Source organism: Arachis ipaensis, chromosome B9 (assembly GCF_059453495.1).
Source record: "Arachis ipaensis isolate K30076 ecotype BB chromosome B9, ASM5945349v1, whole genome shotgun sequence".
NCBI lineage: Eukaryota > Viridiplantae > Streptophyta > Magnoliopsida > Fabales > Fabaceae > Arachis > Arachis ipaensis.
The window spans coordinates 14,800,477-14,815,834 of NC_142444.1; the positions used below are offsets into that span (position 1 = coordinate 14,800,477).

At 32.6% G+C, this 15,358-nt stretch overlaps 2 protein-coding genes across 2 annotated transcripts; one reads left to right on the plus strand and one right to left on the minus strand.

The window, feature by feature from the left end:
* Positions 1 to 3,108: 3,108 nt before the first annotated feature.
* LOC148543833 (uncharacterized) lies at positions 3,109 to 5,141 on the minus strand. Its single transcript, XM_088498729.1, has 5 exons — positions 4,960 to 5,141; positions 4,111 to 4,803; positions 3,475 to 3,796; positions 3,282 to 3,362; positions 3,109 to 3,117 (listed from the first exon to the last, which is right to left on the minus strand). The coding sequence occupies exons 1-5, from the start codon at positions 5,139 to 5,141 to the stop codon at positions 3,109 to 3,111; spliced, it is 1,287 nt and encodes a 428-aa protein (XP_088354855.1).
* Positions 5,142 to 9,217: 4,076 nt separating this feature from the next.
* On the plus strand, positions 9,218 to 10,263 carry LOC110266548 (MLP-like protein 43). Its single transcript, XM_088499923.1, has 2 exons — positions 9,218 to 9,477; positions 9,747 to 10,263. Exons 1-2 carry the CDS (start codon positions 9,285 to 9,287, stop codon positions 10,013 to 10,015), a joined length of 462 nt encoding a protein of 153 aa, XP_088356049.1. The 5' UTR covers positions 9,218 to 9,284; the 3' UTR covers positions 10,016 to 10,263.
* Positions 10,264 to 15,358: the final 5,095 nt, after the last annotated feature.

Sequence of the window (15,358 nt, forward strand, 5' to 3'; positions counted from 1 at the left end):
GTCCACATATGCAAGAACGCAATGGTTACTTTCACCGCTCCTAACTTGGGCTCTTAACTGCTTATTTTCTTCAACAAGATCACAAGCAGTTTCGGCCTCTCTCACTTTTTCTTTCAGAAAACTGTTTTCGGCCTTAAGAATGGTGATTTGCTGTTCAAGTTCTTGATTTTCCAGCAGAAAACATCTTATTTTTTCAGAAAGGTGGTCTATCATAAGATGGAGTTCTTCAGTGTTAGGGTTATGAAAGACTACCTGATCTATGTGGTCTGCCATGAGACATGTTTGTGACTTGGTCTCGGTTTCTTCATCATCATCATCAGAGTCATTCTCCAAGTCTTCCCATGTGGCCATTAGTCCTTTCTTCTTTCCTCTTTTCGGCTTTTCCTCCTTTTTCAGCTTGGGACAATCAGATTTGAAATGCCCCATTTCCTTGCAATTATAGCAAGTTACCTTGCTAAGGTCTTTCTTTATTCTCCTTGTGCTGCTGCCTTTGCCTCTCAGCTTAGCCATTTTCCTGAATTTTTTTGCAAATAAAACAAACTCATTTTCAGAAGAGTTATCACTGGATTCATCATCCAGAGGGTTAGTCACAGAAGAAAATGCAATTCCTTTCTTTTTTGTATCCTTTTTCAAATAGGTATTTTCAAAAGCAAGAAGATTTCCTCTCAAATCATCAAGTGTCATGGAGTCTAGACTACTGCTCTCAGAAATAATTAAAGCTTTAGTCTCCCACTCTTTTGTGAGACATCTCAACACTCTTCTTACTAGCACAGAATCAGAATGTGTAATTCCCAGAGCATCTAAGCCAACAATGATAGCATTGAACCGTTCGAACAGTTCATCAATGGACTCTCCTTCCTTCATTGCAAACATTTCATATTCTCTATTTAGCATATCTGTCCGAGTCTTCTTGACAATGGTGGTTCCTTCATGGGTGATTTGCAATTTGTCCCAGATTTCCTTTGCCGTTGTGCATCTTGATACCCGTCGGTACTCCTCGAAGCTGATAGCACAATTGAGCAGATTTATTGCCTTTGCATTTAACTCCACCTTCTTCCTATCTTCCTCGGTCCATCTTGCTTCTGGTTTGAGAGAAACAACTCCTTCTGCACTTGTGGTAGTTGGAAATTGAGGCCCTTCGAGAATAATTTTCCAAAGTCTGTAATCCACTGCCTGTACGAATATCTTCATCCTCTCCTTCCAATAGGTATAGTTTTTCCCATTGAAAAGAGGGGGTCTGTTGCTTGATTGTTCTTCAGTTAGATTATAAGACACCACATTTGCGCCACTGTTTTCTGCCATGAGGATCTTTACTCCAAGCTGCAAAGCTTGATCTCTTTGAGACCAAGCTCTGATACCAATTGATGGTTTCAGTGGCTAAGAGAAGGGGGGGTTGAATCTTAGCCCCCTTTTTTGTTGCTAACACTTGCTGAACTCAGAGGAGACTTTTCTGTTTTTGCTCGTCACTGGACACGAGCAACTTTGTTTTGTCTCGTCCCTAGCTACGAGACTTTTCTGTTTGTCTCGTCACTTGGCACGAGATAATATTAGTTTTTGCTCCTGTGCAGTAGAAATAGAAATGTAGGAGAGAAGAGTTGAAGATTACACCCAGATATATCCTGGTTCAGCTGCTAAGTGCAGTGCAGCCTACATCCAGTCTCCATCACAAACATGATGGAATTTCACTATAATCAATCTGATTACAACTTGTAAAGTGCTAACCCAACTTACAAGGGGATTCCCACAGAATCATAAAACACAACATAGATGAACAAAGGAACTCTAAGACATCTATGGCTTTTTCTTTTAATTTTGCACTCTCTGCCTTTTTCCGCTCTATGGCTTTTTCATACAAACCTCACTGTTTGCCTTTTTCCATGAGACTCAAGACATGACAAAATTAAACAGAAAAATACAAAACAGAATACATTGAAGGAGAAGAGAAAACTGTTAGCTCAGGTAGCTCTGAGAACACTGTGCCTTGCACTCTCAAATTTTCTCCTTGCTTCAAACAGTGGTTGTTCCCCCTTTTTAAAGAAGAGGAAAGCCTCCACACTTGAAGCCAAAACCGAACCAACTTCTTCCTCCTTCAACAAATCCGGTTCGGCCACTAAGAGAGATAAGAGATAACCATGTAATAACCAACATGCAATTACCTCTAAACCTTTCTTGATCATCACCCTACATCAATCCGAGCTCTCCATCCTTGGCTTGCTCTCCAAGATGGAATTCTGGCCCTTGATGCTTCATGATGATGATGACTTCATCTGCTTCAATCTCTGCCTTCAACCATCACTTCGCCACTCTAGCTACTCCCTGTGGTGGTTGAGCAGAATCAAAGACAAGCCATGCTTCAAGAATCTCCCTTGCTGGCCGAGATCTTCTTCTTCCTATTTGAGCATGCAAAGCTCAAGATAACCTCACCAAATCTGACCATATTTGGTAAGTATCTTAGCCACAGCTCATTTTTATTTTAGTATGTTTTCTTGCCATCATTAGCTTGATGGTCTTGATGCATGCAACTTCATTTCGGTAGCTCCATGTAGCTTCCTTTATTTTCTGGATATTGACCGAAAAGAAGAGAGAGATGAGAGAAAATAAACAACTTGAAACAAAAGCAATTCAGATGTAATAAACCAATTAGTTGGTGAAAGTTGCTTTTACTTCCCTAGCTTAGAGTGGCGTGTAGTCATTACACCCATCAATCAATTCAGCTGAACTTTTCTCTCTCATGTTCCCCATGCATTAATTAACAATGTAATAGATTTTGGAATCCATCACATGGTTAAAGGCTTGGTTCCGTTGGAAGCATTTTGCTTTCATTTTTCTTTGGTTTCGGACCAAGTTTGGAACCATGCATCATAAATAGAATTTGGGCTTGTAGCATTGAATTTGAAACTGGCCCATTTGGTTAACATTTGCTTTCCTGATAGAATTGGAATCAAGCAATGATCAAGTAGGAAAGCATTCTTTGGGCTTTTGAAGTAATAAACTTTATTTTTGCCCAACTTCTATTGTAACCATTCAGCCAAAATGCAAGAAACATTAATCACAGCTGGTTGCAAATTTTAATTTTGGGCTTGTTGCATTTCATTAATTCTCGGCCCATCATAAAATCTGCACAACAAAATTATTAATTAAGCAAATATGAATTAAGATCAAATTAATAATTTTGTATTTAAATATTTTAATAATGTTTGTTCATCATCAAAATTAAATAAGAGTTTTCCAAACTCATCAGATATATATCTACAATCATAATAATTACGTATTTCATCTACCTGAGATTCATTGCTTTGATAAAATGCAGCTGTCACCCTGTCATTACCCTTGTGAAGATACTTAAACAGGTATTTTGATTGCTGAAGTTTGGCAAGTATACTCAACATTGATGTGACATCCAAATTTTAGAAGAAGACCGGGATTGTATGGAACTATGAAGGAATTGTCAACCTCTATATTTTTCTTTGATACAGTTCCCCCATCATCTCTTCTTTGATATCTTGGAAAGCCTTCTTCGTCAATAATTGTCCTATCTCGAAATGCCTTGGGAAAAAACTTTGAGCATTTACCATTGATCATGCATTGGCTCTTTCTATTTAAATGACCGCATGGATCATGAACCATATATTTCTCAACAGCAGCATAAAATTTTGGATTTTCCCTCTTATCTGGAATCTCCGTCTTAATAACCTTGTCTATGTCATCAACAGTTCGTGGTTTTGATTCCGGATGCATGAATAAAAGAAGAGGGCATGAGGTAGACCTCTCTTCTAAAACTCTATGGTTAGACAATCTGCAAATTTAAAAATATTAACTATAGATAATATAGATAGAGTAAATAAAAACTCGTAGGAAGATTAGTTATACTTACATCCAATAATCTTTCGAAAGAATGTTCCTCTCTTCAATTTCTTAATTAATTTATCAACCTTCAACTTGAATATTCTGCATAAGATGTCTGGTCTATCCTCTGCATGGAGTCCTTGGGGTGTTACCTCTCTTTTTATCTCATTCCATTCTGGATTACATGTCATAGTGATAAAGTAACTTGGATATCCAGCATATTTACATATTACAAAAGCATCTTTGCAATTGTTGCACATGTACCTTGGACCACCGGTAAAGCTCTTTGAGAGAATAATTCTTTGTCCAGTGTTAATGGCATTAGTTTCACCACGAACCATACACTCATGCAATTGCTTGAACTTGCCTAGCCTCAAGTTTGGTTGTTTTAATCGTAAGTATAAAAGCCGTTCTGACTCAACCATAGTGTAGGCATCTACTATGAATTGTTGCAGTAATCTTCTTGACCGCAAAAGGACCTGAGACTCGTTAGTCCTTCTCTGAAGTCTGTATGCAAAGAAGTCTCTCATGCTTATTGTTGATCTTTTCTCAGTTCTCCTGACATTTGGTCGAGAAGAAGTAGCTATATGTAATCTGTAACCATCCTCACCGTATGGAAACAATAAAGGATATTGAAGAGCAAGGTACATTGGATGTGCTACTTCTATCCTCTGCAAGATTCTTGATTTTGTCTCAATTATTATATCCCTATTAACTCCGCTCTCGTCAATATCTCCAACTATCAGTGCAGCAACTTCAGATGCCGTTGGCAAATTATATGTCCTTGCATCAGTATTTCTTCTGGTTATCAACCGTAACTTAACATCAGCAGAGCCATCAATTTGGTATCTATCCCGTGCTGAACGAAATGCCTTTGCTAGGACATTATTTTCATCCATCATGACTTTCAAGGATGAAACAATTTCAGTTTCCATCAATTCTGCACTGATGTTTGACCTGTTAATGAATAAACAATATATGAGAACTTCAATTCATTTGTCAAGCTTCGAGAAGATCGCATGAGAATTTAACTCCTCATAATATATTACTATAATCAGCGTTTTAGATAAAGTTAGGAAATTTAAGAATTACACGCGTGAGTCGAATAATTACCTAAATGATTCCATGCGGTTTGTAATCTCATTCTCAGTATCATAAATGTATAGTTGGGCAAATTTTGGTTTCTCACTTTCCGGTGGTAGTAAACTGCCAATACGGTGATAATTTTGACCTCCAATGCGAAAGATAGGAGGTGTACCACTTTTGTTTATCGAATGGTCAACTCTTCCTGCCATAGAAGTGAATGCAAACATTCCGTTGAAAGCCCTTATGTTTTTAAGAAAGTATATGCTTTTTTCGTCCGTTTCACTATGTAACTCTTGCAACGTTTGAGGTGGATGCTTCAAGAAAGGCAATTCAACATTTCCTTCCATACAACATAAAGAAAATATAAGATTGGAGCTACGTCTTGACTTTTCCAAGCATTCATCTAGCCACATCAAGGCCTGACAGTGTAGACATTGGTATATGGAATTTCCAAGATCCAATGTATCTAAAGGATTTATAACATCGTTATTACCCAGTTTTTAATAATTACTTAATATACAAAATTTGAAATTGGAAATTGTTATTACTAATTCAATTAACTGGTTAATTGAGTAATAATTTTCAAATTATTAAGGTGCAAAATCATTGATTTACTCAATTGATTTCTATATATTATTTATATTTTAAGTAATAATTTGAAATTATATTATTTACCCAGTTAATAATACTATTATTAAAAATTATTTTTTGCATTGATTTTTAAATTAATTATTAAATAATTATTTTTGTTAAGATAATTGTTTATAAATTATTTCAAATTATATTTTGTTAAGATATAATTATTTAGATTATTACTCATGACACGGGTATAATTTCATTTTATACCAATTAATCAATTATAATTATATGACACGGGTGTAATTTTAATTTTATCTACGGATTATTTCTCGTAATAATATACAACATATTATTTCCTGTGATAATTTGATTTGATTGATTTCTAATTATTTACGTACATAAATGATTAAAATATATAATATAAATATCGTAATTATTATAATTCTATGATATAATTATAATTAACATATTAACATATTTTATCATAATTAAATATTGATTTGATATAATTATAATGAAAATACTTTTTCAAAATAATATAATCTACTATTATTCATCCACTAATTATTTGGCAATAAACCTTAATATGATTTTTTACATCTCCGCTATGAAAAATAACTATTTAAATATACCAAATAATATGTAACATATTACTACTTGTATAAGTTAAGGCACAAAGACAGAATTTAATTAAGGTGATTGAAACTTTCACCAAACAGAATATGACCTCAATCGAATAAAAAAGGGTACTCGATTTTGCATTAATTAGCTAGTCGAAGAAATAACATACTCATTCATTATTCATGTTTCATTATATTTTTTAAATAATATATAGAAAACATATATCCTTTGTATAAAAATGTGACTATTAGTAATTTATTAATAAACCTTTTTTTAAACTATTACTAATTTCAATTTTAATAGAAAATCTGAGGAAATAATTTCGCTTGCCATAAATAATATACTAAAACTGTTAGTATATTATCTTCTATATGGTTAATTGAATTTATCAATGATTTTTCTGTGTAAATCGTTATTACCCAGTTTTTAATAACTACTTAATATACAAAATTTGAAATTGAAAATTGTTATTACTAATTCAATTAACTGGTTAATTGAGTAATAATTGTCAAATTATTAAGGTGCAAAATCATTGATTTACTCAATAGATTTCCATATATTATTTACTCAGTTAATAATACTATTATTAATAATTATTTTTTGCATTGATTTTTAAATCAATTATTAAATAATTATTTTTGTTAAGATAATTGTTTATAAATTATTTCAAATTATATTTTGTTAAGATATAATTATTTAGATTATTACTCATGGCACGGGTATAATTTCATTTTATACCAATTAATCAATTATAATTATATGACACGGGTGTAATTTCAATTTTATCCACTGATTATTGGCAAATAAATTTTATTCCAATTATAAATAAAATCTGTTTTTATTAGCAAATAAATTGTCTTTAAGTCAACGATTTAATATATGTGTAGGTTCATTTTTTGTCAAATATAATAAAAATACAAATAAAAAAATAAAGGATAAAAATAAACTTAATAATATCTGACATTACTTCATTTTATTAAATTATTTAAAAATAGCACATCCACAAAAAATAATCGTAATATATAAATTGAGGCAATAATTTAAAATTCTATAATTATAATTTAATCAAATACTAATAGTAAAACCAAATTACCTAAACAATATTGAACCTATTCTAGTCCTTAGTCAGGTATGGTATAGAATCATTCTTGTAACGACAACCAACTGAAATAACATCGTAAGTTTTAATATTTAGAATTCATGCAAAATCAGACCATCCTCTTGTTAGATAAGCTTCATCATCCGCTATCCATGCAATGCGGCAAGGTATAGAATTAAGAATTGCTACACCGAGAAACCAAACTAACTCTTATTCCCCCTCAATGGCATTGCATGCATGCAAAAGAAAGCTGGTAATTTCTAAAAAAAATCAAAATATGTTAAAAAATTATTCTAATAATGAACAGTTTAAACTAAGAAAATTTAAATATATTACCAATCATTGAAATTGCATATCTGAATTTGTCACGAATTTAGCAAAACTAAACTGAAACTGAGGAAATTCAATTTCATTATGTGCTCCACTTCGAAGATTTTCGGGCAGACGTAAAAAGCATGGAGGAGATGGAACTTGAACTTGCCCTATAAAGTTCCATGGATGCAATTCCTCAATCAAAAATCAAGCTCCTCCTAAGAAATCTAACTTTAACCACATTCCATTGGGTTGGTCATAATAGGTGAGTAGATCCAACCATCCTTCGGTAAAGTAGAGACTATTGCCTCTTCTTTGAATGCTTACATCCATATAGTTGGAACCCGAATCAGAGGTATTTCATGGATGTGATGCATTGTAAATGATTGTGGCAAAAGACAATCGAACTGGAACATTAGACGATAAGAATAACTTAGAGTAACAACAAATAAAAAATTATCAAAAGAATAATATAATAGAATGAGTATATGAAAAATATTATAAAAAATTATAAATTGTACCTTAAAAGGATCAACTTCAATAAAAAATGAAGAATACATTCTTATTCTATGAAGTAGTAAAAAAAACACTAAATATAAAATTATGAATTGACTCTCAAATTTAGATTCATGTACCACAGGAAAACACTATATATAGATTTTAGTAAAACAAAAATAAATATGTAAATTACCTATTATTAAGGTAATTTTTTAATAATGCATTAAATTTTGATTTGATACAATTATAACGAAGATATGTTTTTAAATTATTATAATTATATATTATTTATTAAATATTAATTACAATATAATTATATTAAAGATATTTTTTATAAAATAATTTGAAAAAATTATTTGATATACGTGAATCGGGTAACAAAGATTTTTTATTATTATTATTACTATTATTGATAATTGATAAATAGTTTAATAGTGCATTAAATATTGATTTAATATAATTATAATGAAGATATGTTGCTAAATTAGTATAATTATATATTATTCATTTAGTATTAATTATAATATAATTACAATAAAATAATTTAGAATATAAAAAAAAAATTTATTCGTTTTGGAGGGAAAACGGAGGCATGAGAGATCGACACGTCACTTTTAGTAGTTGGGGGAAAACCCAATTTTAGTATATTAAGTAGATAATATCATATTATAATGTACAAAAATGAATGTGACTTGGGTAAAAAAAATTCAATCAAATGCACACTCAAAGTCCTACCAAATTTTGAGCAATAACTTAATATAATAATATCTATCGCCTAGGTGCTGAATTTTTGTTGAAAATTTATTTCTAATAACAAATTTTAAATATTTAAAATTTATTACTTTTTATATTTTTAAATTAAATATTAATTATTTAACATTTTTTACAATTAGACACTAAAATTTTAAACATGATAACAAATACCTTTTAAATTTCTCTTCAAAATCGTCATCAGCTTTTCGTATAGTGTGAAGAAAAATGGCATCTTATAAAGTACAGAAATTAGAAAGCAATGGCGCTGGTGCATGCATACATATTGAAGCATCTCAATTCTCAAGGTGATATATAAGTTATTGGAGGATATGTGCCTATAATAATCAATTTGGCATCTCATAACAGTGAAATATATCTCAATGTATAGTTCTTAAATAGTTTATATGAGAAGTTGGAAAATTGATGTGTGTGTATATAAATAGGCATGCGTGTTACGGTGAGAAGTGTGAAATTGAGTTAATTGTTTAACATGACAACATCTCAAGTCCACAAGATAGAAACAGAGTTTCCTATTAAGGCAGATGCTAAGGAATTCTATGATGTTTGCTGCAACAAGACACACCAAATTGCCAAGGCTTGCCCTGATATTATACAGAGTGTTGTAATTCATGAAGGTAGATGGGGCACTGAGAGATCCATCATTTCATGGAACTATGTTCATGGTAATGTCAAGTGGACTTTAACTTGTTACAAAGTCAATTCTTCTTGGTTTATATTTTAATTATCTTCTACTCCAAACCCCTTCCCCTCACAAAGTAACGGTCAAGATTCACTATGCATACAAATAACTTTTGTTTAATCTTAGATATCGATAGAGCATCATATCTCTAACTGAAGTGTGGTTGCATTGCAACTTTCACAATTTTGTGATGACAATTTTATTTTCTTTGATCCGTAAAATCTAAACGGTTTTTGGTTTTGACAAGATTAGATGGCAAGGCTTGTGTTTCTAAGGAGATTATTGAAGACATTGACAAAGAAGACAATAAAATGAGCTTTAGAGTGTTGGAAGGAGACCTGCTGAACCACTACAAGAGCTTCAAATTCTTGCTTCATGCTGTTCCCAAGAAAGATGGAGGAAGCATGGTGCACTGGACCATGGAATATGAAAAGATCAATGACAACACTTCTGATCCTCACACTTTGATGCAGTTGCTAGTTGATATGAGCAAACAGATTGAAGCTCACCTTATTTCCTAAGGCTGTTGAAAAAGTGATGAATAATTCACATCAAAGTAATGGTGAATTTGAAGCTGGATAATTGGAGCTATATAATAATATTATTATGATGTGCCCTCATGTATCTTTGCTAAAATAATGGGCAATGGCATAAGCTACTATATATACTATACTAAGCTTGTTGAGCCGAGATGCATGTTTCATCTCCTACGTTCAATAATAAATAATAAATGATTAAGTTGTCGTGTGAAAATGAGATACTATATTGCCGAAAAATACTTGAACGTTTCAGACAGAAAATTTATTCCCTTATTCTAAGACACTTAGGTAGCATTTATTTTGAGAAAATGGAATTTGAATTAGGATATTGAGATTTAATACTGTGTTTATTAGTAGTTATAAACTGAAACTAAAATTTTGGTGATTATATCTGTAATTTATGTTTTGATTCTTGTCCTTTTATACTGATGATTCTCTTCCTTTTTTCGTGTATCTCTATAGATTTTATCTCTTTTCTCTTTTTTTTCTTTGATGTTGCTGAAAAAAATTTAGTTTCTTTCAAGTTTATTTGATTAGTTAAATCCGATTTTGCAATTTTATTTAGTAATCTAGAATCTTAACTTTACGAACTGAGTTTGAATTTATTGTGATTGTTGTGTGTACATGATTGATTGTGCGTGAATTTATGTCTTATTATACCTCAAAAATTTCAATCTTTACATCAATGATTTTAGTTTTTTCATCAATGGTTTAAATGTCTTATTATGCTTATATTTTTATTTTCTTTAATTAATAAGAGTATTTTAATATTTTTTAAAATTTTAATCTCTATATTTATTGTAAAAAGTTTGTGAATTATGGAAGGTTGGAGAATATGATGAACAGTGAGAAAAAAGAGGCAGACAAAGAAAAATGACATAAAAAAACTTGCTTGCTAAATTAGAATGAATGATCACAAAAATGAGTATGACTATATAGAGACTATTTGTAAAACTAATTAACTATGATTAGTTCTAAACTATTTTTTAACTATAGTTTTAACAGATTTCTAACCATGATATAACAACTAACTAACTAGGATTAAAGACTAAAATAAATTCTATATCAACTAACATTCTCCCTCAAACTAGAGGTGTGGATGTCTAGCAACCCTAATTTGGAATAGCAGAAAAAGAAGGGTCCTGGAGCCAGTGTCTTGGTAAGCAAATGTGTTGTTCAGTTAGCAGAATAGGTAACAATTTGAGAATCCCTTCATTGGCCTTATCTCATACAATGTGGCAGTCAACCTGTATATGTTTGGTGCATTTGTGCAAAACCGGATTGATTGCCACATGAAATGCAAATTGACTATCACTATACAAGATGAAAGGCTTCAAGTGTTCAAGACCAAGAACCTTCAACAGTCGAATGAGCCAAATTCCTTCACAATAAGGCACCATATTTGGCCTCGAATGATGAATGCAACACTGTCTGTTACTTGCTACTCTTTCATGAAATGAGAGTTGTCCCTAAAAAGAAACAATACCCTGAAACTGATCTTTGTGTGTCTGAACAGGTTGTCCAGTCAACATTAGCAAACTTGGTGAGAGTGTAGTCGTTGTGCAGAGGAAAAAAGAGGCTGATGCTAGGAGCTTTCTTTAAATATTTTAAGATTCTTAAGGCTACTTTGAGATGGTTAGTGATTGAGGACTCTAAATATTGGCTTGAATTTTTCACTGCAAACGATATAGTCCTTGTGAGATATTATAGTTTTCCAATCAATTTCCTATAATTGGTAGAATTAGAAATCGGGTCTTCTGAGGTCTTAGACAAATGGATTAAATAATCCATTGGCCGGCTTTGCATCAATTAGACCAAATTTCTCAATCATGTTAGTAGTATATTCTTTTTGGTATAAGGCTAACTCTTTCGTGCTGTAACTCTGTAAGCCACCTCCATACCCAAGAAATGTTTAAATTTGTCCAAATCCTTGATGCTAAATCTATCATTTAATATCTTCTTAATGCGGATGATTTCATTTGCATCATTTCCTGCCAAGACAAAGGAATAATCTGATTTAGATAGGACAAAGACAAGTTTGGTGTTTTGTTGTCGACTCGCTTGCTTGAGTTTATAAAGAGACGTGTTGAGCTTGCAAATCAAAAGCTTGCAATCCTTGAGGCACTTTCATGTAAATCTTTTCAAGCAAGTTACTATGCAATGTTGGTATATTGGTAATAGTCCAAGTTTTGTTATTTTCAAGAATCAAGAGTATTGACCTTAGCAGTAATGGCATCCTTCCAACAAGCTTACTAGACAACATCATCATATGTTTTTAGTTCTGAGATGGCAACCAATGCTAAAGAGAGGGCTTGAAATTTGTTGAGAGATTGTTGTATGTGACATACTTTGAAATCGAATATCTGCTAATGATGGAGTGAGTTGATGTGAAGGAGACAAGACACATTAGTAGTCTTTGAGCTAAGTTGGAGGTTTTCTTAACCTCTGTGATTTTTGGGTGTTATCTAATAAAATTTGCTGTGGGAATGCATGTTGTGCATGAGAGTTTGGTGCATCATCATGAGTATGATGGTGTGGTTTTTTTTTTTTTTTTTGGTTGGTGAAGAGAATTTTTGCAGACTTGGCAGATTCTCGTCAACCGTGTCATGAATGTGTTGTGGTGTTTGATGAATGATGTATGGATGTAATAACAAGTCATGCTCATGAATGGAAAATGGATTGAGATTAAAAAAAAGGGCATTCAAATTCTTAGGTGCATTTACCTGTGTTTAAGAATCAGATGCATTTTATTGTGATAGGAAGAAACATCTTCATAAAATTGCACATGTCTAGAGATTAAAAAAAACTCTCGTGTTAGTGTCATAAAGCACATATCCTTTGACATTGCCTTTGAACCCCACAAAAACACACTTCCTGGCCCTTTTGTCAAGCTTTTTGCGATGAGAAACTAATGTGAAAGTACATGCTAAGCACCCAAAAATAAATTTTTAAATGCAACAAATCTGGTTTGAAAGCAAAAAATAATTCATATGGGGATTTATTTCTCAAAATTAAACTTGGAATATTGTTAATAAGATGAATAGCGTGTGTAATGGCACATGTATAAAAACACTATGAAATTGATGAGTGAAAAAATATAGCTCGTCCCATCTCTAGCAGATTTTAGTATTTTCTTTCAACATCACTATTTTGCTGAGTTGTTTCTACTTAAGAAGTTTAATATTCAATTTCTTTTGGGGTGAAAAAATGAGAGAGATTGATGAATTCAAGTCTATTATCATACTTGAAACATTTTATGGTCTTTCTAAACTGATTTTCTATGTAAGTAACAAAATTCTTTATTAAACTTTGAACTTTAGATATGATTTTCATAAAAAATAGCCAAATAAATCTGGTTTTGTCATCATTAACAGTAAAAAAATATCTATGTCGAGTATGAGATGTTGTGGCCAAATGCCTCAAAATTTCTAGGTGTACAATGTCAAAAGTTTCAAATGATTTGTTAGAACTCTTATCAAAAGGTAATTTCTTTTAGGGTTAAGTATGATTTTGGTCCCCAACGTAGAGGTTGAAAATTGGAATCGTCCCTAACTTTTTTTTTGCTACAAAATGGTCCCCAAAGTTTCAGTTTGTTTTAAAATCGTTCTTTTTACTAATTTATTTTTTTATTACTAAATTACCCCTCAGTAAAAAATTATAAAATAAAATAAATATAAAATAAATAAAAAAAAGAAAGAAAGGGATACATAAGCAGGGGGTGGAGAGAGAGAGAAGGGGGCGTGAGAAAGGGGGGAGAGGAGGGGGGAGAGAAGGGGGACCGCCGCACCACCGCACCGCCGCGTTGCCGCCTGCCACTTGCCGCATCGCACCGCACCACCACCAGCTTCTTCTTCTTCTTCCTCCGCCGCCCTGCCGCCCTACCGTCCTGCCGCACCGCACCGCACCACCATCAGCTTCTTCTTCTTCTGTGAATTGGATTTTTTGTGAAATTTTAAATTTTTTGTGAAATTTGTTGTGGAATATTGTTGTTGCTGAAATTTGAATTTGGAATATTGTTGTTGCTGAATTTGTTGATTATTGTGATGGTACAAATTTGTTGATTATTTTTTCTGATGATGATGATGATGAGGCCATGATGATAATGGTGGTGGTGGTGGTGGGTTCTTGATTATTTTGGGAAAAGTTATGATGAAGATGATGATGACCATGATGATACTGATGGTAGTGGTGGTTTTGGTTGGGCGTAGACTTCTGTTCTGGTAGTGGTGGGGTGGTGGTGGTGGTGGTGGTGGTTGATTTTGGGGTGAAGGGAGAAGGGTATTTTTGTCCGAGGGACGATTTTAAAACAAACTGAAACTTTGGGGACCATTTCGTAGCAAAAAAAAAAGTTGGAGACGATTCTGATTTTCGACCTCTATGTTGGGGACCAAAATCATACTTAACCCTTTCTTTTATTTTTGCAAAATAACAAAAATCACAAGGGTTCTTTTGATCTGAATATTCAATAAGAGGATAATCTCTCTTTATTACAACTAATCTATCAATAGTTGGGTATACACCCTAATCTGAGATGCCACAATTTAGCATTGTGTTTTATTCTATTTGGGGGGGGGGGGTTCTAATTCAGAGAGCTTGTAGCTGCTGCTCCATGAATTTGTGATGTAGGCACTGATAGTGATTTAGTGTCACTTGTGCTTTTATTTTTAGATGTGGATGCTAATGCTAATGTAGTGGTATTTGGTGTATATATGTGAGCTTACTATTGGGATTGTCAATGTGTAAAGACCATCCTTCTCATTAGCACACCCAATTATTTTTCAGGTACTCCTGTCCTGAATCTCACATTTTGTGTCAGTAATTGAAAAATGACAGTTTAAGATTTTAGTAGTTCTTGAATCAGACAAAAAATTGAAAGTAAAAGTTGGAATGTATAGTACTTCTGTGAGATATAAACTATTTAAAAAAAAATCACAATTCCAGCAATTTTGGTTAAAGTTTGGCTACCATTAGGGAGCTTGACAAGTCTTTTCATGGATGATGATACATACATGGTCAGTTGCTCCACTGTCATGACCCAAGAATTGGAGCAAAAAGATTTTGTAAGAAGTATGTGAGAAATATGTGAGCTCATTATGAGAGTGTAGTGTGTTATACTTGTTTTTATTTAGGAATTGATGCTGATTTGGTTAGCTAGAGGATGTTGTACAGTGTTGCTGTGTTGAAGAAGTGCAATTAATGTGCCTTTTTATTCTTGAGATAACAAAATGCGTGAGCTATATTACCATCTTCCTTTTGGTTTGAATGTGACAATTCATTGCTGATCTCTTTAATTTGCCTACCAGCAGCCGAATTCGCACAATTTAT

Bases quoted from the DNA above. Each gene is read 5' to 3' on its own strand.
- LOC148543833 (XM_088498729.1), bottom strand. From the start codon at position 5,141: ATGGCAGGAAGAGTTGACCATTCGATAAACAAAAGTGGTACACCTCCT. The intron at 4,804-4,959 runs GTAATTATTCGA...ATTCATTAACAG, and splicing joins AACCGCATGGAATCATTTAG to GTCAAACATCAGTGCAGAAT. The intron at 3,797-4,110 runs GTACATGTGCAA...TTAAATTTGCAG, and splicing joins AGCTTTACCGGTGGTCCAAG to ATTGTCTAACCATAGAGTTT.
- LOC110266548 (XM_088499923.1), top strand. From the start codon at position 9,285: ATGACAACATCTCAAGTCCACAAGATAGAAACAGAGTTTCCTATTAAG. The intron at 9,478-9,746 runs GTAATGTCAAGT...TGACAAGATTAG, and splicing joins TTCATGGAACTATGTTCATG to ATGGCAAGGCTTGTGTTTCT.